This window comes from Columba livia, chromosome 36, assembly GCF_036013475.1.
Source record: "Columba livia isolate bColLiv1 breed racing homer chromosome 36, bColLiv1.pat.W.v2, whole genome shotgun sequence".
NCBI lineage: Eukaryota > Metazoa > Chordata > Aves > Columbiformes > Columbidae > Columba > Columba livia.
Window position 1 is genome coordinate 270,438 of NC_088637.1, and position 25,976 is coordinate 296,413.

Genomic DNA, 25,976 nt, shown 5'->3' on the forward strand with positions numbered 1-25,976 from the left:
CCCTCCCGAACTCCTGGGTCCCTCCCGAACTCCTGGGTCCCTTCCCGAACTCCTGGGTCCCTCGGGGCACTCCTGGGTCCCTCCCGAACTCCTGGGTCCCTTGGGGCACTCCTGGGTCCCCTCCCGAACTCCTGGGTCCTCCCGAACTCCTGGGTCCCTCCCTGCACTATTAAGCCCATTGGGGCACTCCTGGGTCCACTATTTCCTTCCCCCCCCCCCCCCGCCCCGCACTCCCGGGTTCTCCGGGGCACTCCTGGGTCCCTCCCCTTGGCCCCGCCCCCCCCTCCTTGGCCCCGCCCCCCCCTTGTCTTCCCCCGCGGCGCGCGCGGCCCGCTCAGACCCCGCCCCCACGGCGATGCTCGCGCTGCTGCTGCTGCTGGGGGGGGCGGCGGCCCCTCCCCCACCCGAGACACCCCCGTTCAGCCCCGAGGTGAGGGACCCAGGAGTGCCCCAGGGACCCAGGAGTGCGGGAGGGACCCAGGAGTGCCCCAGGGGACCCAGGAGTGCGGGAGGGACCCAGGAGTGCCCCAGGGGACCCAGGAGTGCGGGAGGGACCCAGGAGTGCCCCAAGGGACCCAGGAGTTCGGGAGGGACCCAGGAGTGCCCCAAGGGACCCAGGAGTTCGGGAGGGACCCAGGAGTGCGGGAGGGACCCAGGAGTGCCCCAGGGACCCAGGAGTGCGGGAGGGACCCAGGAGTGCCCCAGGGGACCCAGGAGTTCGGGAAGGGACCCAGGAGTTCGGGAGGGACCCAGGAGATCGGGAGGGACCCAGGAGTTCGGGAGGGACCCAGGAGTTCGGGAGGGACCCAGGAGTGCCCCAATGGACTGAAGAGTTTGGGAGGGACCCAGGAGTGCCCCTATGGGCTCGATAGTGCAGGGAGGGACCCAGGAGTTCGGGAGGGACCCAGGAGTTCGGGAGGGACCCAGGAGTTCGGGAAGGGACCTAAATAGCGGACCCAGGAGTTCGGAGTGGGGGGGGGGGGGGGGGGGAGGGGGAACCAAACCGAGGACCCAGGAGTTCGGGAGGGACCCAGGAGTGCCCCAAAGAACCCAGGAGTCCGGGAGGGACCCAAATAGGGGACCCAGGCGTTCGGGAGGGACCCAGGCGTTCGGGAGGGACCCAGGCGTCCGGGCTCGTCCCCTCCCCCCCGCCACGTCTCCTCTTTGTCCCGTTTTCCGCCGCTTTCACCCCAATTCCCGCCCCTCCCCCCCCCGGTTGTTTTGGCGCCGTTTCCGCGGGATTTTACCCCAAAACCAACGCGGGGGGGAGGGGAGGGGACCCAGGAGTGCCCCAGGGGACCCAGGAGTTCGGGAAGCCCCCCCAGAAAGGGACCCAGGAGTTCGGGGGTGGGATCATATGACCGGGAAGGGACCCAGGAGTTCGGGAGGGATGCACGTGATTGGGAAGGGACCCAGGAGTTCTGGGGAGGGACCCAGGAATGCCCCAAGGACCCAGGAGTTCGGGAGGGACCCAGGCATCCGAGGGGGACCCAGGAGTACCCCAAGGGACCCAGGAGTTCGGGGCTGGGATCACATGACCGGGAAGGGACCCAGGCGTTCGGGAGGGACCCAGGCGTTCGGGAGGGGACCCAGGAGTTCGGGAGGGACCCAGGAGTTCGGGAGGGACCCAGGAGTTCGGGAGGGACCCAGGCATCCGAGGGGGACCCAGGAGTTCGGGGGTGGGATCACATGACCGGGAAGGGACCCAGGCGTCCGGGCCGCCCCCACGTTAATTACCAGCTGCTAAATCTGTCCCGCGTGTGGGCGGAGCCGCGTCCGGGGGGGCGGGGCCTGGGGCTTGGCCACGCCCCCAGGGACCCGGGAGTGCCCCAAGGGACCCAGGAGTTCGGGAGGGACCCAGGAGTGCCCCAGGGACCCAGGAGTTCGGGAGGGACCCAGGAGTGCCCCAATGGACTCAAGACTTCGGGAGGGACCCAGGAGTGCCCCAAGGGACCCAGGAGTTCGGGAGGGACCCAGGAGTGCCCCAAGGGACTCAATAGTTCAGGAGGGACCCAGGAGTGCCCCAAGGGACTCAATAGTTCGGGAGGGACCCAGGAGTGCCCCAAGGGACCCAGGAGTTCGGGAGGGACCCAGGAGTGCCCCAAGGGACTCAATAGTTCAGGAGGGACCCAGGAGTGCCCCAATGGACTCAATAGTTTGGGAGGGACCCAGGAGTTTGGGAGGGACCCAGGAGTGCCCCAATGGAGTGAAGAGTTCGGGAGGGACCCAGGAGTGCCCCAAGGGACCTAAGACTTCAGGAGGGACCCAGGAGTGCCCCAATGGACTCAAGAGTTCGGGAGGGACCCAGGAGTGCCCCAATGGACTCAGTAGTTCGGGAGGGACCCAGGAATGCCCCAATGAACCCAAGACTTCGGGGGGGTCCTGGGGCATCCTGGAGGGACCCAGGCGTGCCCCAGGGACCCAGGCATGCCCCTGGCGCCCCTCCCCCAGGCGTGGCTGCAGCGCTACGGGTACCTGCCCCCCGGGGACCTGCGCTCGGCGCTGCGCTCGCCCCGCGCGCTGCAGGGGGCGCTGGAGAACATGCAGCGCTTCTACGGGCTGCGCGTGACCGGCCGCGCCGACCCCCCCACCCTCAGGTGAGGACCCAGGAGTGCCCCAAGGGACCCGGGAGTGCCCCACGGGACCCGGGAGTGCCCCACGGGACCCAGGAGTGCCCCACGGGACCCGGGAGTGCCCCACAGGCCGGGGGAGGGACCCACGGGGCGGGGGAGGGCGGAGAGGGAACCCAGGAGTGCCCCAGGGGGACCCAGGAGTGCCCCACGGGGACCCAGAGATCCCCATTGTTGGCATTGAGGGACCCAGGAGTGCCCCAAGGGGACCCAGGAGTGCCCCAGGGGACCCAGGAGTGCCCCAAGGGACCCAGGAGGGACCCAAGAGGGACCCAGGAGTGCCCCAAGGGGACCCAAGAGTGCCCCAAATGGGACCCAGAGATCCCCATTGTTGGCATTGAGGACCCAGGAGTGCCCCAAAGGGACACAGGAGTGCCCCACGGGGCAGGGGAGGGCGGGGGAGGGCGGAGAGGGGACCCAGGAGTGCCCCAGGGGACCCAGGAGTGCCCCAAGAGGGACCCAGGAGTGCCCCAAATGGGACCCAGAGATCCCCATTGTTGGCATTGAGGGACCCAGGAGTGCCCCAAGGGGACCCAGGAGTGCCTCATGGGGACCCAGGAGTGCCCCAAGGGACACAAGAGGGACCCAGGAGTGCCTCAAGGGGACCCAGGAGTGCCCCATGGGACAGGGGAGGGACCCACGGGATACAGAGATCCCCATCAATTGGCACTGAGGGACCCAGAAGTGCCCCAAGAGGACCCAGGAATGCCCCAAGGGACACAAGAGGGACCCAGGAGTGCCCCAAGGGACCCAGGAGTGCCCCAAGGGGACCCAGGAGTGCCCCAAGGGACACAAGAGGGACCCAGGAGTGCCCATGTCTGGGGCCCACGGGTCCCTCTGTGTGTCGGGGGGGCTGGCTGTGACCTTGACCTTTGACCCAGGGCCATGCTCCGCCCCCGCTGCGGGGTCCCGGACCAGCTGGGGTCGCAGGTCAAGGGCAACGTGCGCAGGAGACGCTTCGCCCTGCAGGGGTCGCGCTGGCCCGGCCCCGAGGTCACCTACAGGTCAGGGGTCACGGGGTCAAGGGCGGGGGGCTGGGGTCACGGGGTCAAGGGCAGGGGGCTGGGGTCTATGGGTCTATGGGGTCTATGGGTCTATGGGTCCGTCTATGGGTCTATGGATCTATGGGTCCATCTATGGGCTGTATGGGTCTATGGGGGTCTATGGGTCTATGGCTCCATCTATGGGGTCTATGGGGGTCTATGTGTCCATCTATGGGCTCTATGGGTCTGTCTGTGGGATCTATGGGTCCCACCCCCACTGATTGGTCCTGCCCCCACTGATTGGTCCCACCCCCACTGATTGGTCCTGCCCCCACTGATTGGTCCCGCCCCCCACTGATGGGTCCTGTCCCCCACTGATTGGTCTTGCCCCCACTGATTGGTCCCGCCCCCACTGATGGGTCCCGCCCCCACTGATTGGTCCTGCCCCCCACTGATGGGTCCCACCCCCCACTGATTGGTCCCACCCCCCACTGATTGGTCCCGCCCCCCACTGATTGGTCCCGCCCCCACTGATTGGTCCCACCCCCCACTGATTGGTCCCACCCCCCACTGATTGGTCCCGCCCCCCACTGATTGGTCCCACCCCCCACTGATTGGTCCCACCCCCCACTGATTGGTCCTGCCCCCACTGATTGGTCCTGCCCCCACTGATTGGTCCCACCCCCCACTGATTGGTCCCGCCCCCACTGATTGGTCCCACCCCCACTGATTGGTCCTGCCCCCCACTGATTGGTCCCGCCCCCCACTGATTGGTCCTGCCCCCACTGATTGGTCCCACCCCCACTGATTGGTCCTACCCCCCACTGATTGGTCCTGCCCCCACTGATTGGTCCTGCCCCCCACTGATTGGTCCCACCCCCCACTGATTGGTCCTGCCCCCACTGATTGGTCCCACCCCCACTGATTGGTCCCACCCCCCACTGATTGGTCCTGCCTCCACTGATTGGTCCTGCCCCCACTGATTGGTCCTGCCCCCACTGATTGGTCCTGCCCCCCACTGATTGGTCCTGCCCCCCACTGATTGGTCCCACCCCCCACTGATTGGTCCTGCCCCCCACTGATTGGTCCCACCCCCCACTGATTGGTCCCACCCCCCACTGATGGGTCCCGCCCCCCACTGATTGGTCCCGCCCCCACTGATGGGTCCCGCCCCCACTGATGGGTCCCACCCCCACTGATTGGTCCCGGCCCCCACTGATTGGTCCTGCCCCCCACTGATTGGTCCCGCCCCCACTGATGGGTCCTGTCCCCCACTGATTGGTCCTACCCCCCACTGATTGGTCCTGCCCCCACTGATTGGTCCCACCCCCACTGATTGGTCCCACCCCCTACTGATTGGTCCCACACCCCACTGATTGGTCCCACACCCCACTGATTGGTCCTGCCCCCACTGATTGGTCCCACCCCCCACTGATTGGTCCTGCCCCCACTGATTGGTCCCGCCCCCCACTGATTGGTCCCACCCCCACTGATTGGTCCCGCCCCCCACTGATTGGTCCTGCCCCCCACTGATTGGTCCCGCCCCCCACTGATTGGTCCCGCCCCCCACTGATTGGTCCCGCCCCCCAGCATCCAGAACTTCACCCCCAAGGTGGGCCGCGCGGGGACGTTCTCGGCCATCCGCCGCGCCTTCGCCGCCTGGGCGGCCGCCGCCCCGCTGACGTTCCGCGAGCTGCCCTATGGGGCGGGAGGCTCCGCCCCCGCGCCCGACATCCTCATCCTATTCGCCGAGGGTTTCCACGGCGACAGCGCCCCATTCGACGGCCCCGGCGGCTTCCTGGCCCACGCCTACTTCCCCGGGCCCCACATCGGGGGGGACACGCACTTCGACGGCGCCGAGCCCTGGACCGACCAGAACCACGACCTGAGCGGTGAGGGGGTTCTAGAGCCGCTCGGGGGGTTCTAGAGCCGGCCCAGGGCGCTAGAGCCGCCATTTAGAGCTTTGGGCCATGGTTCAGTTCTAGAGCTACATGCGGGTTCTAGAGTGGCCATCGGGTTCTAGAGCCGGCATGGGGGTTTCTAGAGCCGGCCCGGGGGTGCTAGAGCCGGCCCGGGGTGCTAGAGCCGCCACTGAGATGTTTGGGCCGTGGTTGGGTTCTAGAGCCGCATGCGGGTTTCTAGAGTGGTCACAGGGTTCTAGAGCCCGCCTGGGGTTTCTAGAGCCGGCCCAGGTTGCTAGAGCCACCATTAAGAGCTTTGGGCCGTGGTTCGGTTTCTAGAGCCGGCCTGGGGGTTCTAGAGCCGGCGTGGGGGTTCTAGAGCCGGTCTGGGGGTTCTAGAGCCGGTCTGGGGGGTTCTAGATGCACCATTGAGGTCTTTGTGGTCGGGTTCTAGAGTCATATGCGGGTTCTAGATCCAGCGTTGCGGGTCTAGAGCCGACATGGGGGTTCTGGAGCCGGCCTGGGGTGCTGGAGCCCGCCTGGGGTGCTAGAGCCGCCACTGAGATGTTTGGGCCGTGGTTCGGTTCTAGAGCCACATGCGGGTTCTAGAGCCAGCGTCGGGATTGCTATGCTAGGCTTTGTGTTCTAGGGCTGGCATGGGGGTTCTAGAGCCCGCCTGGGGTGCTAGAGGCACCATTGAGGTCTTTGGCCTGTGTTTGGGTTCTAGAGCCATCATTGGGTTCTTGACCCATAGTTGGGTCCATTGACCCATAGTTGGGTCCGTTGACCCATAGTTGGGTAATAGACCCACCATTGGGTTCGTTGACCCTTGATTGGGTTCTAGACCTATCATTGGGCTCATTGACCCATAGCTGGGTCCGTTGACCCATAGTTGGGCTCTAGACCCATCATTGCGCTCATTGACCCCTAGTTGGGTTCTAGACCGACCATTGGGTCCATTGACCCCTAGTTGGGTTCTAGACCCACCATTGGGTCCATTGACTCCTAGTTGGGTTCTAGACACACCATTGGGTCCATTGACCCCTAGTTGGGTTCTAGACCCACCATTGGGTCCATTGACTCCTAGTTGGGTCCATTGACCCCTAGTTGGGTTCTAGACCCACCATTGGGTCCATTGACCCCTAGTTGGGTCCATTGACCCCTAGTTGGGTTCTAGACCCACCATTGGGTCCATTGACCCCTAGTTGGGTTCTAGACCCACCATTGGGTCCATTGACCCCTAGTTGGGTTCTAGACCCACAGCTGCTCCCCCCTGACCCCCCGCCGCCCCATAACCCGCAGGGAACGACCTGTTCCTGGTGGCCGTGCACGAGCTGGGCCACGCGCTGGGACTGGAGCACTCGAGCGACCCGTCGGCCATCATGGCGCCGTTCTACCAATGGATGGACACGGAGGCCTTCGTGCTGCCCGACGACGACCGGCGCGGCATCCAGCAGCTCTACGGTGCCGGGGGGCTATGGGGCGCTATGGGGCTCTATGGGGCGCTATGGGGCGCTATGGGGCACTATGGGGCGCTATGGGGCTCTATGGTCTCTATGGTCTCTATGGGTCTCTATGGGTCTCTATGGGGCTCTATGGTCTCTATGGTCTCTATGGGTCTCTATGGGTCTCTATGGGGCTCTATGGTCTCTATGGTCTCTATGGTCTCTATGGTCTCTATGGGTCTCTACGGTCTCTACGGTCTCTATGGGTCTCTATGGTCTCTATGGTCTCTATGGGTCTCTATGGGTCTCTATGGGTCTCTATGGTCTCTATGGGTCTCTATGGTCTCTATGGTCTCTATGGTCTCTATGGGTCTCTATGGGTCTCTATGGTCTCTATGGTCTCTATGGTCTCTATGGGTCTCTATGGTCTCTATGGGTCACTATGGGTCAATCTATGGGTCTCTATGGGTCTCTATGGTCTCTATGGTCTCTATGGGTCTCTATGGTCTCTATGGGTCTCTATGGGTCTCTATGGGTCTCTATGGGTCTCTATGGTCTCTATGGGTCTCTATGGTCTCTATGGTCTCTATGGGTCTCTATGGTCTCTATGGGTCACTATGGGTCAATCTATGGGTCACTATGGGTCAATCTATGTGTCTCTATGGGTCTCTATGACTCCCAGCTAACCCCACCCCCCTCCCCAGGCTCCGCCCCCGGCCCCACCTGGCCGCCCCTCCCCCCCGCCCCCCCCCTCCCCGGGCTCCCCCCCCGGCCCCCGCATCTGCGACGGCGCCTTCGACACGGTGGCCATGCTGCGGGGGGAGATGTTCATCTTCAAGGTGGGACATGGGGGGAGGGGACATGGGGCAGGGGGGGGGGGGGAGGGGACATGTGGGGCGCCCCACGGTGACCCCCATACCCCCCCCCCCCCCAGGAGCGCTGGTTCTGGAGGGTCCGCGATGGGCGGGTCCTACCGGGCCACCCGCTCCCCATTGGTCAGTTCTGGGCGGGGCTGCCCCCCAGCATCAGCGCGGCCTACGAGCGCAAGGACGGCAAGTTCGTCTTCTTCAAAGGTGGGTTATGTCGCGATATGTCGCGATAGAGCGCGATATATCACGACATATGGCAATAGCGCGCGATATAGTGCGATATACCGCAATATATGGCGATATCGCGCGACATGTCGCGACGATATGAATGTATATCGCGACATATCGCGGCGATATGAGTATATATCGTGACATATCGCAATGCTATGAATATATATCGCAGCATTATGAATATATATCATGACATATCGTGACATATCACAACCATATGAGCATATATCTCCAAGATATGAATATATATCGTGACGATATAAATATATATAGCGACATATCGCAGCAATGTGAATATATATATCGCGGCATATCGCGACATATTGCAAAGATATGAATATGTACCTTGACAATATGAATGCGTTGCCTTGGCAACGATATGACAATATATCATGACGATATGAATATGTATCGTGACATATCGCGGTGATATGATGATATATCAGGCCATATAATGGCCATATCGTGACGATATGACAATCTATAGGGCCGTGTCGCGGCCATATCGTGACGATATGACGATACATCGGGCCTTATCGCGGCCATATCGCAACGATAACCCCATATGTCACGATATGAGCAACACACTGCTATATCGCCACCATATCGCCATGGTATAACCCAATATATCACGATATGGCCACAATATGACTCAATACACTGTTACATCACCACTATATCGCCACGATATGACCCCATATATCGCGATATGGCCATGGTATGACCCAGTACACTGTTACATCGCCACCATATCGCCACGATATGACCCCATATATCATGATATGACCCAATACAGTGTTATATCACCACCATATCGCCACGATATACCCCAATATATCACGATATGGCCACAATATGACCCAATACTCTGTTATATCGCCGCCATATCGCCACGATATACCTCAATATATCACGATATATCCACGATATGACCCAATACACTGTTCTAGCGCCACCTTATCGCCACGATATGACCCCATATATCATGATATGACCCAATACAGTGTTATATCACCACCATATCGCCACGATATACCCCAATATATCACGATATGGCCACAATATGACCCAATACTCTGTTATATCGCCGCCATATCGCCACGATATACCTCAATATATCACGATATATCCACGATATGACCCAATACACTGTTCTAGCGCCACCTTATCGCCATGATGTGACCCCATATATCACGATATGACCCAATACAGTGTTATATCGCCACCATATCGGCACAAGATACCCCAATATATCGTGATATGGCCACGATATGACCCAATACACTCTTATATCGCCACCCTATCGCCACGATATGGCCCCATATATCGCGATATGGCCACGATACGACCCAATACACTCTTATATCGCCACCCTATCGCCACGATATGGCCCCATATATCGCGATATGGCCACGATACGACCCAATACACTCTTATATCGCCACCCTATCGCCACGATATGGCCCCATATATCGCGATATGGCCACGATATGACCCAATACACTGTTCTATCGCCACGATATGACCACAATATGACCCCATATGTTGCGATATGACCACGATATGACCCAATACAGTGTTCTATCGCCACCATATCGCCATGCTATGCCCCCGTATGTCGCGATATGAGCCCGTCTGCCCCCCAGGTGACCGGCACTGGGTGTTCGCCGAGGCGGCGCTGGAGCCGGGGTACCCGCGCCCATTGGGCTCCATGGGCCGGGGGGTCCCCCCCGACGGGCTGGACGCCGCGCTGCTCTGGCTGCCCAGCGGGAAGACCTACCTGTTCCGGGGGGACAAGTGGGTGACACCCCCCGGGGGCTTGGAGAAGCTTCTGGAAGCCCCGTTGACCCCATTGACCCCATTGACCCCCACTGAACCCATTGATCCCATACACCCCATTGATCCCATTGACCCCCATTGACCCCATTGACCCCATTGATCCCATTGACCCCCATTGACCCCATTGACCCCATTGACTCCCATTGACCCCATTGACCCCATTGCCCCCCATTGATCCCATTGTCCCCCCATTGACTCCCATTGACCCCCATTGACCCCCATTGATCCCATTGATCCCATTGACCCCATTGATCCCCATTGACCCCATTGTTCCCCATGTCCCCATTGTCCCCACTGATCCCCATTGATCCCATTGACCCCCATTGACCCCATTGTCCCCATTGTCCCCACTGTCCCCATCGCCCCCATTGTCCTCATTGTCCCCACTGTCCTCATTGTCCCATTGTCCCCATCGCCCCCATTGTCCCCATTGTCCCCATGTCCCCATGTCCCCATGGTCCCCATTGTCCCCATCGCCCCCATTGTCCCCATTGCCCCCATTGTCCCCATGTCCCCATTGTCCCCATTGACCCCATTGTCCCCATTGCCCCCATCGTCCCCATGTCCCCATTGTCCCCATTGACCCCATTGTCCCCATTGACCCCATTGTCCCCATTGACCCCCATTGACTCCATTGACCCCATTGATCCCATTGACCCCATTGTCCCCATTGTCCCCATGTCCCCATTGACCCCATTGTCCCCATTGACCCCATTGTCCCCATTGACCCCCATTGACTCCATTGACCCCATTGATCCCATTGATCCCATTGACCCCATTGACCCCATTGTCCCCATTGACCCCCATTGATCCCATTGTTCCCCATGTCCCCATTGTCCCCATTGACCCCATTGTCCCCATTGACCCCATTGCCCCCATTGTCCCCATTGTCCCCATTGTCCCCATTGTCCCCATTGACCCCATTGTCCCCATCGTCCCCATTGTCCCCATTGTCCCATTGACCCCATTGTCCCCATTGATCCCCATTGTCCCCATCGCCCCCACTGTCCCCATCACCCCCACTGTCCCCATTGTCCCCATTGTCCCCATTGTCCCCATTGACCCCACTGTCCCCGTTGTCCCCATTGACCCCATCGCCCCCATTGTCCCCATTGTCCCCATTGACCCCATTGACCCCATTGTCCCCATTGACCCCATCGTCCCCATTGACCCCATTGTCCCCATTGTCCCATTGACCCCCATTGATCCCATTGTCCCCATTGATCCCCATTGTCCCATTGATCCCCATTGTCCCCATCGTCCCCATGTCCCCATTGTCCCCATTGTCCCCATCGTCCCCATTGTCCCATTGACCCCATTGTCCCCATTGATCCCCATTGTCCCCATCGGCCCCACTGTCCCCATCGCCCCCACTGTCCCCATTGTCCCCATGACCCCATTGTCCCCATTGTCCCCATTGACCCCATTGTCCCCATGACCCCATTGTCCCCATTGTCCCCATTGACCCCATTGTCCCCATGACCCCATTGTCCCCATTGTCCCCATTGTCCCCATTGTCCCGTTGCAGGTATTACCGGTTCAACGAGGACACGGGCGCCGTGGACCCCGATTACCCCAAGGACATGGGGGTCTGGGGGGGCGTCCCCGACAGCCCCCAGGGGGCGTTTGTGGGGCACGACGAGGGTGAGGGGACAGGGGGGACATGGGGGGATACGGGGGACATGGGAGGACATGGGGGGACATGGGAGGACATGGGGGGACATGGGGGCAATGGGGATATGGGGACAATGGGACGTGGGGACAGTGGGGATATGGGGGGCAATGGGGGGCAATGGGGGTTATGGGGCAACATGTGGGTCCTGAGCGGTGTCTGTTCTCCTCCTGTTGTCCCCAATGTCCCCATTGACCCCATTGACCCCATTGATCCCCATTGACCCCATTGATCCCCATTGACCCCATTGATCCCATTGACCCATTGACCCCATTGACCCCCATTGACCCCATTAATCCCATTGACTCCCATTGACCCCCATTAATCGCATTGACCCCAATGGCCCCATTGACCCATTGACCCCCATTGACCCCATTGACCCATTGACCCCCATTGATCCCATTGATCCCCATTAATCCCCATAGACCCCATTGATCCCCATTGCCCCCCATGACCCCACTGACCCCATTGACCCCCATGACCCCATTGACCCCCATTGCCCCCATTGATCCCATTGTCCCCATTGCCCCCCATGACCCCACTGACCCCATTGATCCCATTGACCCCCATGACCCCACTGACCCCCATTAACCCCATTGACCCCCATTAACCCCATTGACCCCCATTGTTCCCATTGGCCCCATTGCCCCCCATGACCCCCTTGCCCCCCATGACCCCACTGACCCCATGACCCCCATTGACCCCATTGCCCCACATGACCCCCTTGCCCCCATTGACCCCATTGTTCCCATTGCCCCCATGACCCCACTGACCCCTGTCCCCTCCCCCGCAGCCTTCACCTACTTCTTCAAGGGCTCCCTCTATTGGACGTTTGACAACCGCGCCCTCCGCGTCACCCCGGGCTCCCCCAAATCCCTGCTCCGCGATTGGCTGCACTGCCCTGGCCCCTCCCCCCCGCCGGCCAACCCCGACGACACCGACGTCATCGTCATCGCCGTGGGGGGCGGGGCCGGGGCGCTGGCCACGCCCCTGGCGCTCTTGGCTCTGATTGGTGGGGGGGCGGGGGCGCTGGCGCTCGTTTGGTGGCACCGGGGACCCCCCAAGAAGCTCCTGAGGTGCCAGAGGAGCCTCCTGCCCCGGGTTTAGCTCCGCCCACCCGGGACACGCCCACCGGGGACACGCCCACCGGGGACCAAGCACCAATGGGGAGACGGGGGGTTAAAGGGGTGGCCCCCCCCCCGACCCCCATTGATCCCATTGACCCCATTGACCCCATTAATCCCCATTGACCCCATTGACCCCTATTGACCCCCATTGATTCCTATTGACCCCCATTGACCCCTATTGACTTCCATTGACCCCTATTGATCCCCATTGTTCTCTATGGGTCAATCTATGGGTCAATTTATGGGTCTCTTTGTCTCCCATTGACCCCCATTGACCCCCACTGACCCCATTGACCCCATTGACCCCATTGCCCCCACTGATCCCCATTGACCCCATTGATCCCACTGACCCCATTGACCCCCATTGACCCCCATTGACCCCATTGACCCCATTGACCCCCACTGACCCCATTGACCCCATTGCCCCCACTGATCCCCATTGACCCCATTGATCCCACTGACCCCATTGACCCCCATTGACCCCATTGACCCCCATTGACCCCATTGATCCCATTGACCCCATTGACCCCATTGATCCCACTGACCCCATTGACCCCCACTGACCCCATTGACCCCCATTGATCCCCATTGACCCCATTGACCCCCATTGACCCCATTGACCCCCATTGACCCCCATTGACCCCATTGATCCCATTGACCCCATTGACCCCATTGATCCCATTGACCCCATTGGTTCCCATTCCAGCGGTGGCCCCGCCCCCTTCCCCATCCCATATATGGTGCTGAGCCCCACCCCCTGGAGTGGGGAAGGGGGGGAGCTTAGTGGGCGTGGCCATGCAAATGAAGGGGGCGGGGCCCGGTGTATATAAGGGGGGGGTGGGTATTTTTAGGGTGTTTTTTATGGCTATTGGGGGGGGGGGGGGGAGGGGCCCGATCCCGCCCCCCAAGTCCTGCGGGTTCGGGATTGGTGGGGGGAGCGAGGGGGGAGGGGCCGCCCGGCCCCACCGTGGGGGTGGGGGAGGGGGGCGGGGATAATTAATGTTAATTAATAATAATAATAATTAAAGAAATGCCACGGAAAATGGGGCTTGGGAAATGGGGGAGGGACCCAGGAGTGCCCCGAGGGACCCAGGAGTTCGGGAAGGGACCCCGGAGTGCCCCAATGGGCTTAATAGTGCAGGGAGGGACCCAGGAGTTCAGGAGGGACCCAGGAGTTCAGGAGGGACCCAGGAGTTCGGGAAGGGACCCAGGAGATCCGGAGGGACCCAGGAGTTCGGGAGGGACCCCGGAGTGCCCCAAGGGACCCAGGAGTGCCCCAGAGCAGCCTGATTGGTTTATTGAGGCGGGAAAAGGGGCAAATTTGGGGCCGATTGCCCAAAACGGGGGAATTTCAGCCCAAAATCCGTCAGCGGCGGCGACGCCGGAAACCTGGGGGGAGGGGTCAGAGGTCACGGCCACGCCCCCCGGGGGACCCAGGCGTCCGGGTGACCCAAAAGGGACCCAGGAGTCCAGGTGACCCCAAAAGGGACCCAGGAGTTCCCCAAAAGGGACCCAGGAGTTCCCCAAAAGGGACCCAGGCGTCCGGGCCACTCACCCCTCCCCCGCTTGGGCTTCTTGATCTTCTTCCTCTTGGGGGGCGGAGCTTCCTGTGGGCGTGGCCGGAAAGGGCGGGGTCAGGGCAGGGTCACCCCCAAGGCCCCGCCCGCTATTGTGGGAGGGATCTCTCACCTGATTGGTCGGATCCAGGAGGGCGCTGACGTCACCGAAGTGGGTGATGGTGTCGAGGTCCCGCCCCTCGAGGCTCCGCCCATTCTGGCCACGCCCCTTCCGGCCCCGCCCCAAGCGCAGCAGCAGCGACTCCTCCAGGCGGGTCCTGAGGGACCCAGGCGTCCGGGACCCATAAGTGAGCCCCAAGTGACCCCAATGACCCATAAGTGACCCCATAGTGACCCATAAGTGACCCCATAGTGACCCCTAAGTGACCCTTAAGTGACCCCTAAATGACCCTTAAGTGCCCCATAAGTGACCCCAGTGCCCCATAAGTGACCCCAGTGCCCCATAAGTGACCCCCAAGTGACCCCAGTGACCCATAAGTGACCCCCAAGTGACCCCAGTGCCCCATAAGTGACCCCAGTGCCCCATAAGTGACCCCCAAGTGACCCCAATGACCCATAAGTGACCTCAGTGCCCCATAAGTGACCCACAAGTGACCCCAATGACCCATAAGTGACCCCAATGACCCCTAGGTGACCCACAAGTGCCCCATAAAGACCCATAAGTGCCCCATAAGTGACCCCAGTGACCCATAAGTGACCCCCAAGTGACCCCAGTACCCCATAAGTGACCCCAGTGACCCATAAGTGACCCCCAAGTGCCCCATAAGTGACCCCAGTGCCCCATAAGTGACCCATAAGTGCCCCATAAGTGACCCCAGTGCCCCATAAGTGACCCCATAGCGATCCATAAGTGACCCCCAAGTGACCCATAAGTGACCCCCAAGTGACCCCAGTGCCCCATAAGTGCCCCATAAGTGCCCCATAAGTGACCCCAGTGACCCCCAAGTGACCCCAGTGCCCCATAAGTGCCCCATAAGTGCCCCATAAGTGCCCCATAAGTGACCCCAGTGACCCCCAAGTGACCCCAGTGCCCCATAAGTGCCCCATAAGTGCCCCCAATGACCCCTAAGTGACCCATAAGTGCCCCATAAGTGCCCCATAAGTGACCCCCGAGTGCCCCCCAAGTGACCTGTGGGCCAGGGCGGGGGAGGGGCGGGCCCCGCCCCCCGGCTGCTCCTCGGGCCCCTCCCCCAGCTCCACTTGTAGGTCGCGGATCAGCGCCGAGCTCAGCGCCCCACGGAGCCGGAGCCGCTTGGGGGGCTGCCCCACGGAATCTATGGGGCAGAGAGATGGGCGGGGAGGTCGGGAGGGACCCAGGAGTGCCCCGAGGGAGGCAGGGGTTCAAGGGACCCAGGAGTGCCCCAAGGGACCCAGGAGTGCCCCACGGAGCCGGAGCCGCTTGGGGGGCTGCCCCATAGAATCTATGGGGCAGAGAGATGAGGGGGTGGGGAGGTCAGAAGGGACCCAGGAGTTTGGGGAGGGACCCAGGAGTGCCCCAAGGGACCCATATAGGGGACCCAGGAGTTCGGGAGGGACCCAGGAGTGCCCCAAGGGACCCATATAGGGGACCCAGGAGTTCGGGAGGGACCCAGGAGTGCCCCAAGGGACCCATATAGGGGACCCAGGAGTTCGGGAGGGACCCAGGAGTGCCCCAAGGGACCCAAATAGGGGACCCAGGAGTGCCCCGAGGGACCCAGGAGTGCCCCAAAGGGACCCAAATAGGGGACCCAGGAGTGCCCCGAGGGACCCAAATATGGGGGACCCAGGAGTTCGGGAGAGGGACCCAGGAGTGCCCCAAAGGACCCAGGAGTGCCCCACGGAGCCGGAGCCGCTTGGGGGGCTGCCCCATGGAATCTATGGGGCAGAGAGATGGGCGGGGAGGTCGGGAGGGACCCAGGAGTGCCCCAAAGGGACCCAGGAGTGCCCCAAAGGGACCCAAATAGGGGACCCAGGAGTTCGGGAGGGACCCAGGAGTGCCCCAAGGGACCCAAATAGGGGACCCAGGAGTGCCCCGAGGGACCCAGGAGTGCCCCAATGGACCCAAATAGGGGACCCAGGAGTTCGGGAGGGACCCAGGAGTGCCCCAAGGGACCCAGGAGTGCCCCACGGAGCCGGAGCTGCTTGGGGGGCTGCCCCATGGAATCTATGGGGCAGAGAGATGAGGGGGGGGGTGAGGTCAGAAGGGACCCAGGAGTCCGGGAGGGACCCAGGAGTGCCCCAAGGGACCCAAATAGGGGACCCAGGAGTGCCCCAAGGGACCCAAATAGGGGACCCAGGAGTTCGGGAGAGGGACCCAGGAGTGCCCCAAGGGACCCAAATAGGGGACCCAGGAGTGCCCCAAAGGGACCCAAATAGGGGACCCAGGAGTTCGGGAGAGGGACCCAGGAGTGCCCCAATGGACCCAAATAGGGGACCCAGGAGTGCCCCAAAGGGACCCAAATAGGGGACCCAGGAGTGCCCCAATGGACCCAAATAGGGGACCCAGGAGTGCCCCAAGGGACCCAGGAGTGCCCCAAAGGGACCCAAATAGGGGACCCAGGAGTGCCCCAAAGGGACCCAGGAGTTCGGGAGAGGGACCCAGGAGTGCCCCAAGGGACCCAGGCGTCCGGGCCCCACTCACCGTAGGTCACGGGCACCAATCGGGGGGGGACGTAACGTTTCCCGCCCCCCAACCCCGGAGCCTTCGCTGCTGCCGCCTCCTCCTCCTCCTCCTATAGGGCAGAGGAGCTGTCAATCAATCCTCAGGCACCAATGGGGGACGAGGGACCCAGGAGTGCCCCTAGGGACCCATATAGGGGACCCAGGAGTTCGGGAGGGACCCAGGAGTGCCCCAAGGGACCCAGGAGTTCGTGAGGGACCCAGGAGTGCCCCAAGGGACCCAGGCGTCCAGGCCCCACAAGTTCACCTGTGTGGCCGCCATGTCTGTGGGGCGGGGCCGGAAGCTCAAGGGGTCATTGGCATCTAGAAGGAGAGTGATGGACGGCTGTCAATCGTCAGGAAGGGACCCAGGAGTGCCCCAAGGGACCCAGGAGTTCGGGAGGGACCCAGGAGTGCCCCAAGGGACCCAGGAGTTCGGGAGGGACCCAGGAGTGCCCCAAGGGACCCAGGCGTCCGGGACTCACCCCTCCCCCCCGTGACCGCCGCCCGCAGCAGCTTCTCCACGTGGTAACGGAGCCGCCGCTCCAGGGGGCGCAACTTCTCCAGCACCTGGACCCATAGATTGACCCATAGAGACCCATAGATTGACCCATAGAGACCCATAGATTGACCCATAGGGACCCATAGATTGACCCATAGATTGACCCATAGGGACCCCATGTGCACCCCTTGGCCACGCCCCCTCGGTCCCCCCATTGGCCACGCCCCCTCAGTCCCCTCTTGGCCACCCCCCCCAGCCCACTTGGCCACGCCCCCTCAGCCCCCCCCCCCTTGGCCACGCCCCCCACCACGCCCCTTGGCCACTCCCCCTCAGCCCCCCACCACACCCCCTCAGCCACCTCCCTTGGCCCCGCCCCCTCAGTCCCACCTTGACCACGCCCACTCAGCCCCCCTCCCCGTGGCCACCCCCACTTGGCCACGCCCCCACCTCCCTACGCCCCTTGGCTCCACCCCCCATCCTCCTTGGCCACACCCCCTCAGCCCCCCTTGACCACGCCCCCTCAGTCCCCCCTTGGCCACCCCCCCACCCCCCTTGACCACGCCTCCTCAGCCCCCCCTTGGCCACGCCCTATCGCCCCTTAGCCACGCCCCCATAGCCTTTCTCCCTCTGGCCACCCCCCCCCTTGGCCACGCCCCCTCTGTCCCACCTTGGCCACACCCCCCTCAGCCCCACTCCCCGTGGCCACGCCCCCTCACGCCCCACCACCCCCCTTGGCCACGCCCCCTCAGCCTTTCTCCCTCTGGCCACCCCCCCACCCGCCTTGTCCCCGCCCCCTCCCCGCGGCCCCGCCCCCTCCCCGCGGCCCCGCCCCTCACCACGCGCGTCTCCAGCAGCCTGGCGCGCTCCTCGGCCCCGCCCAGCGCCTTTCCCGCCGTTTTCCTGCCCAGCAGCAGCGCCAGGTCCCCCAGGTACTGCAGCAGCCCCTGCGCCCGCAGCTCCAGCACCGCCAGCCCCTGCGGGGGACCCAGGAGTTCGGGGGGGGGGACCCAGGAGTACCCCAAGGGACCCAGGAGTACCCCAAGGGACCCAGGAGTACCCCTCCCCTCACCTTTTGCGTGGCCAAGCGGCCGCTCCGCACCCTCCGCAGCGTTTCCCGCCCGTGCGCCGCCACCGACGAGACCTGCGAGGGGTTTAATGCCCGTAAATGGGGCGTTTTAAGCGGTTTTAGGGCGTTTTAAGGGGTTTTAAGGGGTTTTTGGGGGACTCACCTGCTCCGAGAGAGCGCGGAGCAGCGCGGCGGCTTCAGCCATGGTGGAAATGGCGTGAGGGAAAGGCGGCAGCCAATGGGAGAGCGCGGGGGGGGTGAAGGAAAGGCGCGCTGGCCAATAGAAGCGCGGGGATTCGGCGCGGTGGCCAATGGGAGCGTGGGGGGGGCGTTGCGTCCCACCCCCGCGCTGAGGGGCTGAGGGACAAGCGCGCTGGCCAATGGGAAGGCGGCGTCGCGCCGCTGCGGCCAATAGGAGCGGGGAGGGGCGGTGCGTCCCTCCCCCGCGCTGAGGCGCTGAGGGACAAGCGCGCTGGCCAATGGGAAGGCGGCGCCGCGCGGCTGCGGCCAATAGGAAGGTGGGGAGGGCGGGAAGCCGCGTTGAACCCCCCCCCACGCATCAGGCGCGCCGGGGGGGGCGGGGAAATGGCTTGAGTGACGCGCTGCTGAACCAATCACAGCGCTCCCATTGCCGCGGCGCCGTCAGGAGCCGCTAAACCCCCCGCAAAGCAACAAAATACCCCCAAACCCGCCAAATGTGGCTCGAAACGCCCCGAATTCCCTCAAAATGATTCCAGGTCGCCTCCAATTTACCCGAAACTGCTTAAATTCGCCCTAAAACGGCCGGAGAAGCGAAGGCGGCACCGCCGCGGAGGGAGCGCTGAGGGGAGAGCGAGCGGGCCAATCAGAGCGCGGCGCCGTGACGCTTCAGCCAATAGGAATGCGAGGGGGGCGGCGCGCCCACCCCGCGGCTGCGCAGCTGAGGGGCAAGCGGGTTGGCCAATCAGAACGCGGCCCCGCCCCTTGAGGCTGTGGGGGCGTGGCGTGAGGGCGGGCAGACGGAATGATTGACGCGCGGCTCAGCCAATCAGCACAGCGAAACCCATAAATTGGCTTAAAATCGTGTTGAATCGCACGGAATCGCCCCAAAATCGCGCGGGGGGGTTTGGGGGGTGGATTTTGGGGTGAAATCGGGGGGTTTCGGGCCCGGGAGGGGGCGGGGTCAGCGCCGCCCGCCCCGGTCGCGCAGGGGGGGGCTGCGGCTGCGCCGTTCCCGCCGGTGGGAGGAGGAGGAGGAGGAGGAGGGAGGGGGAGGGGGCGTGGCCTGGGGCGGGGCTTGTCGGGGCGGGGCTCCGCCCCCCCGCTTGTCGCGGGCGGGCTGGGGGGTGGAGGGGGCGGGGTTGGCCGAGGCCCCGCCCCCCCGCTGGCGAAGCTCCGCCTCTTCCTGCTCCTTGCGGCGCCGCTCGCGTTCCCGCGCCCGGGCGGCGCGTTCAGCCTGTTTCTGAATGAACTGAGCGGGGAGATCACGTGACCCACGGGGGCCATAGGGGCCATAGGGACCCATAGGAACCATAGGAACCATAGGGACCCATAGGGACCCACAGGGACCCATAGAGTGACCCATAGGGACCCATAGAGTGACCCACAGGGACCCATAGGGACCATAGGGACCCATAGAGACCCATAGGGACCCATAGAGACCCATAGGGACCATAGAGACCCATGAAGTGACCCATAGAGACCCATAGAGACCCATAGAGACCCATAGAGACCCATAGAGACCCATAGGGACCCATAGAGACCCATAGAGACCCATAGAGACCCATAGAGACCCATAGATTGACCCACAGAGACCCATAGATTGACCCATAGGGACCATAGATACCCATAGATTGACCCATAGACACCCATAGAGACCCATAGACTGACCCATAGGGACCCACAGAGACCATAGAGACCCATAGATTGACCCACAGAGACCCATAGATTGACCCATAGGGACCCATAAGGACCCATAGAAACCCATAGATTGACCCATAGAGACCCATAGATTGACCCATAGGCACCATAGGGACCCACACACCCCATAGGGACCCATAGATTGACCCAGAGACCCATAGATTGACCCATAGGGACCCATAAGGACCCATAGAAACCCATAGATTGACCCATAGAAACCCATAGTGCCCCATAGGGACCCACAGACCCCATAGCGACCCATAGATTGACCCATAGGCACCATAGAGACCCATAGAGACCATAGAGTGACCCATAGAGACCCATAGTGCCCCACAGATTGACCCACAGACCCCATAGGGACCCACAGACCCCATAGGGACCCACAGACCCCATAGGGACCCACAGATTGCCCCGTGGCCCCGCCCACCTGCGTGTCGGTCAGCGGCAGCCAATAGATGCACGGCGCCGCCTTGGTCTTGCGGAACAGATCGTCCAATAGCTTGGCCGGGGGCTCCTCGGGGGGCTTCTCTGTGATTGGACGAGCCCTTAGCCCCGCCCACTCCCTCATGAAGCCACGCCCCCTCCCTTATTCCCCATACAAACCCCCATTCATTAACCTATGGCCCCCCCGTGCCCAAGCCACGCCCCCATTAAAGCCCCTCCCCCTTTAAGCCCCGCCCCATTCAAGCCACACCCCACTCAAGCCCCGCCCCATTCAAGCCCCGCCCCCTCCCTCACTCATTATACAACCCCCCATTCATTACGCTATAGCCCGCCCCCTGCTCTAGCCACGCCCCATTCTAGCCCCTCCCCTTTAAGACCCACCCCTTGAAGCCCCACCCCATTCAAGCCCCGCCCCCTTCCCTTATTCCCCATACAACCCCCCGTTCATTAACATATAGCCCCCCCGCGCTCAAGCCACGCCCCCCCATTCAAGCCCCGCCCCCCTCCAAGCCCCGCCCCCCCCCCCCCCCCCCCCCCCCAGCCAATCACCTTTCTTATCGGGCCGTCCCTCCCTGGCGCCCCGCCCCCTCTCTCCCGGCTTGCTCTTGATTGGCGCGTGCGTTGGGGCGGGGGGGGGCGTTCCCACGCCCGCGGGGGGCGGGGCTGCGGCGGGGGGCGTGTCCGGCGGTGGGCGTGGCCTTGTCGCGATCCCACTCCCTCTCCCCCCTCGCCCTCTCCCTCCTCTCCTGCTCCCGCTCCCGCTCCGCCCACTGCCCCGCCCCGCGGGGGGCGGAGCCCCCGGGGGACACGCCCCCTCCCCCTGGCGGTGCGGCGGAGGGGGCGGAGCTTAGGGGAGGGGGCGTGGCTTCGCAGGGCAGGGAGGGGAGGGAGGAGGGGGGGAGGCCACGGTGCAGGTCGAGCTGGGGGGGGGGGGGAGGGCGGTTAGGACCCATAGATTGACCCATAGCGCCCCATAGCGCCCCATAGCGCCCCATAGCGCCCCACAGATCGCCCCACACCTCGTCCTGGGTGGCGAAGTCGGCCGCCAGCACCTTGGGGTTGCTCTGGGGCCACTTGACGCCGTGCAGAGCGTTGCGAGTGGCCACGGCCTCCTCCACCGACTCGTACTTGGGGGGCAGGGTGGGGGGTCAGCCCCACGGCTGCCCCACGGCTGCCCCATGGCGCGACCCATAGCGGGACCCAGAGCGGGACACATAGGGTGAGACATGGGGTGACACATGGGGGGGAAATGGGGGGGAAATGGGAGGGAATGGCAGCGGAGTGACCCATAGATTGACCCATAGAGACCCATAGAGACCCATAGGGACCCATAGATTGACCCATAGAGACCCTTTAAGACCCATAGAGACCCATAGGGACCCATAGATTGACCCATAGAGACCCTTTAAGACCCATAGAGACCCATAGGGACCCATAGGGACCCATAGATTGACCCATAGAGACCATAGAGACCCACAGGGACCCATAGAGACCCATAGAGACCCATAGAGACCCATAGATTGACCCATAGAGACCCATAGAGACCCATAGGGACCCATAGGACCCATAGAGACCCATAGATTGACCCATAGAGACCCATAGGTTGACCCATAGAGACCCATAGGACCCATAGAGACCCATAGGGACCCATAGAGACCCATAGATTGACCCATAGAGACCCATAGATTGACCCATAGAGACCCATAGGGACCCATAGGACCCATAGAGACCCATAGAGACCATAGAGACCCATAGAGACCATAGAGACCCATAGAGACCATAGAGACCATAGAGACCCATAGAGACCCATAGAGACCCATAGGGACCCATAGGGACCCATAGGGACCCATAGACACCCATAGAGACCCATAGATTGACCCACAGAGACCCATAGAGACCCATAGAGACCCATAGATTGACCCACAGGCTGACCCATAAGTGCCCCATATCCCCATTTCCACCCCATATCCACCCCACACCTGCCCCACATCCCACCCCATAAGTGCCCCATATCAACCCCATTTCCACCCCACATCTCCCCCCATATTTCCTCCCCATATCCCCCCCATATCCACCCCACTTCCTGCCCCACCCCCGCCCCACAGCCGCCCCATAAGTGCCCCATATCACCCCCATTTCCCCCCCAAGTCTCTCCCCATATCCCCCCATGTCCCCCCCACATCTGCCCCATAAGTGCCCCATAATCCCCCCATTTCCCCTCCAGATCTCCCCCCATTTCCACCCCATATCCCCCCCATGTTCCCCATTGTCTGCCCCACACCCACCCCACACCTGCCCCACCCCTGCCCCACATCCCGCCCCATAAGTGCCCCATATCCCCCCATTTCCACCCCAAATCTCCCCCCATATTTCCCCCATATCCACCCCCACGTGCCCCATAGCCGCCCCACATCCCGCCCCATAACTGCCCCATATCACCCCCATTTCCACCCCAAATCTCCCATTTCCACCCCATATCCCCCCACATCCGCCCCACACCTGCCCCACATCCCGCCCCATAACTGCCCCACATCACCCCCATTTCCACCCCACGTCTCTCCCCATTTCCCCCCCATGTCCGCCCCACATCCCGCCCCACATCCCGCCCCACACCTGCCCCATAGCCGCCCCACCCCCCACCCCATCCCCGCCCCACAGCTGCCCCATAAGTGCCCCATATCAACCCCATTTCCCCCCCAAGTCTCTCCCCATTTCCCCCCCATTTCCCCCCCATTTCCCCCCCATGTCCGCCCCACATCCCGCCCCACACCCCGCCCCACGTACGGTGACGTAGCAGTGGCTCTTGATGCGGTCGATCCAGAAGTCGTCGTGGCGCAGCCGCCCCGTGCGCCCCAGCAGCTCCTTCAGCTGCCCCAGCGTGAACGGGCGCACCTGCCAGCGGAGACACTCAGGGGCGCCGGGGGGGGCTATGGGGCGGCTATGGGGCGGGGGTGGGGCGGGGGTGGGGTGGGGGGTGGGGTGGCTATGGGGCAGGTGTGGGGCAGCTATGGGGCGGCTATGGGGCGGGGGTGGGGTGGGGGTGGGGTGGGGGGTGGGGCAGCTATGGGGCAGGTGTGGGGCGGGGGTGGGGCGGCTATGGGGCGGCTATGGGGCAGCTATAGGGAAGGTATGGGGCACCATGGGACAGGGGTGGGGCAGCTATGGGACAGGTGTGGGGCGGCTATGGGGCAGCTATGGGGCAGGGGTGGGGCGGCTATGGGGCCAAGATGGGGTGGGGGGTGGGGCGGCTATGGGGCAGCTATGGGGCGGGGATGGGGTGGGGGGTGGGGAGGCTATGGGGCGGCCATGGGGCGGGGGTGGGGTGGGGGTGGGGTGTGGGGGCAGCTATGTGGCAGGGATGGGGCAGGGGTGGGGCAGCTATGGGGCGGCTATGGGGCGGGGGTGGGGCGGCTATGGGTGGCTATGGGGCAGGGGTGGGGCGGCTATAGGGTGGAGTGTGGGGCAGCTATGGGGCAGCTATGGGGCAGCCGTGGGGCGGGGGGTGAGGCGGCTATGGGGCAGCTATAGGGCAGCCGTGGGGCGGGGGGTGAGGCGGCTATGGGGCAGCTATAGGGCAGGGGTGGGGCGGCTATAGGGTGGAGTGTGGGGCAGCTATGGGGCAGCCGTGGGGCGGCTATGGGGCGGCTATAGGGCGGGGGTGGGGCAGCTATGGGGTGGGGTGTGGGGCAGCTATGGGGCACCGTGGGGCGGGGGTGGGGCGGCTATGGGGCAGCTATGGGGCACTGTGGGGCAGCTATAGGGCAGCTATGGGGCGGGTGTGGGGCGGCTATGGGGCGGCTATGGGGCGGGGGTGGGGCGGAAATATGGGGTGGAAATGGGGTTGATATGGGGATATATTTGGGGTGGAAATGGGGTTGATGTGGGGCACTTATGGGGCAGCTATGGGGCAGGTGTGGGGTGAATATGAGGGAGGAACGAGGTCTCTCTGGGGCACTTATGGGGCGGGATGTGGGGCAGCTATGGGTTGCTATGGGTATCTATGGGTCAATGTATGGGTCAATCTATGGGTCAATCTATGGGTCGCTATGGGTCTCTAGGGTCTCTATGGTCGCTATGGGTCAATCTATGGGTCCCTATGGGTCCCTATGGGTCTCTATGGTCGCTATGGGTCAATCTATGGGTCAATCTATGGGTCGCTATGGGTCAATCTATGGGTCAATCCGTGGGTCTCACCAGGTTGCAGAGGTGCACGATGTGGATCCCTATGGGTCCCTATGGGTCCCTATGGGTCCCTATGGGTCTCTATGGGTCGCTATGGGTCAATCTATGGGTCAATCTATGGGTCAATCCGTGGGTCTCACCAGGTTGCAGAGGTGCACGATGCGGCTGGGGCGCTGCCGGGGGGGGGAGGGGCGCGTTCCCGCCTCACGGGCTCGTCCACGGGCAGCGAGAAGCCGCGGGGGGGGCGGGGCGGGGGGGCGGGGCCTGCGAACGACCAATCACAACCGTCCGTTCCCCCCCACCGCTTCCAATGGGTTGCAATGGGGGTTTAAACCCCACCCCCCCCCCCACCCCCCCCCATCTCCATTCACCTACTTTTCTTAATGGGCGGCTCCGGGGGCGTGGCCTCGGCGCCGGGGGGCGTGGCTTGAGCGCCGGGGGGCGTGGCCTCAGCGCCTCCCCCCCCCGCGGGCTCCTCCCCGCCGTTCTCTGCACCAATCACCTGCAAGGGGGGCGTGGCCAGTCAATATGGGAAGGGGGAGGGGGGGAGCCTCAAGGCGCTGGCCAATCAGAGCGAGGGGGGGCGTGGCCGGGACCCACCTGGGTGACGGTCCTGATGATCTTCAATGGGGGGGGGAGTGCTGGCCCCGCCCCCCGGGGGCTCCGCCCCCTCGCTGACGTCATCAGGCCCCTCCCCCTGGTCGCCGGGAGGGGGCGGGAGCTCCGGGGGGGGGTCGCTGGCCCCTCCCCCGCCCCCCATTTTGATCTCGGGGATCAGGCTCTGCAAGAGAGGGGCGGGGCTTGGGAAAGGGGCGGGGCTTGGGAAAGGGCGGGGCTTGGGAAAGGGGCGTGGGTGGGCGGGGCTTAGGGCATTGTGGGCAGGGTCTAGAGCATTGTGGGCGTGGTCTACGGGTTGTGGGTGGGGCTTAGAGCTTTGGGGGTGGGGTCTGGGGTTTGTAGGCGGAGCTTACA

The 25,976-nt window shown here is 63.2% G+C and overlaps 3 protein-coding genes across 5 annotated transcripts in view; 1 reads left to right on the plus strand and 2 right to left on the minus strand.

The window, feature by feature from the left end:
• Positions 1-297: 297 nt before the first annotated feature.
• Positions 298-13,430, plus strand: MMP14 (matrix metallopeptidase 14). The gene is made up of 10 exons (XM_065044365.1): positions 298-430; positions 2,452-2,597; positions 3,512-3,634; positions 5,204-5,505; positions 6,817-7,001; positions 7,652-7,798; positions 7,894-8,032; positions 9,706-9,856; positions 11,427-11,542; positions 12,364-13,430. Exons 1-10 carry the CDS (start codon positions 356-358, stop codon positions 12,675-12,677), a joined length of 1,698 nt encoding a protein of 565 aa, XP_064900437.1. The 5' UTR covers positions 298-355; the 3' UTR covers positions 12,678-13,430.
• Positions 13,431-13,978: 548 nt separating this feature from the next.
• On the minus strand, positions 13,979-19,380 carry NGDN (neuroguidin). Of its 3 annotated transcripts, XM_065044363.1 has the most exons (10): positions 18,643-18,745; positions 18,483-18,554; positions 18,250-18,387; positions 17,397-17,481; positions 17,180-17,235; positions 16,895-16,985; positions 15,404-15,548; positions 14,387-14,531; positions 14,253-14,304; positions 13,979-14,086 (listed from the first exon to the last, which is right to left on the minus strand). In XM_065044363.1, exons 1-10 carry the CDS (start codon positions 18,682-18,684, stop codon positions 14,064-14,066), a joined length of 849 nt encoding a protein of 282 aa, XP_064900435.1. In that variant the 5' UTR covers positions 18,685-18,745; the 3' UTR covers positions 13,979-14,063. The 3 variants fall into 3 exon arrangements, with proteins under 3 accessions (XP_064900435.1, XP_064900434.1, XP_064900436.1); XM_065044362.1 differs by lacking the exons at positions 13,979-14,086; positions 14,253-14,304; positions 14,387-14,531; positions 15,404-15,548 and adding an exon at positions 15,706-16,128 and having other exon boundaries at positions 18,643-18,778; XM_065044364.1 differs by lacking the exons at positions 13,979-14,086; positions 14,253-14,304; positions 14,387-14,531; positions 15,404-15,548; positions 18,250-18,387 and adding an exon at positions 15,706-16,128 and having other exon boundaries at positions 16,895-16,987; positions 17,179-17,235; positions 18,643-19,380.
• Positions 19,381-19,528: 148 nt separating this feature from the next.
• Positions 19,529-25,976, minus strand: part of ACIN1 (apoptotic chromatin condensation inducer 1) — a 19,368-nt gene continuing 12,920 nt past the window's right edge. Inside the window, 10 exon segments of the mRNA XM_065044313.1 lie at positions 19,529-19,929; positions 20,806-20,906; positions 21,372-21,471; positions 21,473-21,742; positions 21,842-21,949; positions 23,607-23,714; positions 25,145-25,206; positions 25,209-25,268; positions 25,380-25,493; positions 25,605-25,785. Coding sequence (XP_064900385.1) covers positions 19,642-19,929; positions 20,806-20,906; positions 21,372-21,471; positions 21,473-21,742; positions 21,842-21,949; positions 23,607-23,714; positions 25,145-25,206; positions 25,209-25,268; positions 25,380-25,493; positions 25,605-25,785 — 1,392 coding nt within the window. The 3' untranslated portion in view covers positions 19,529-19,641.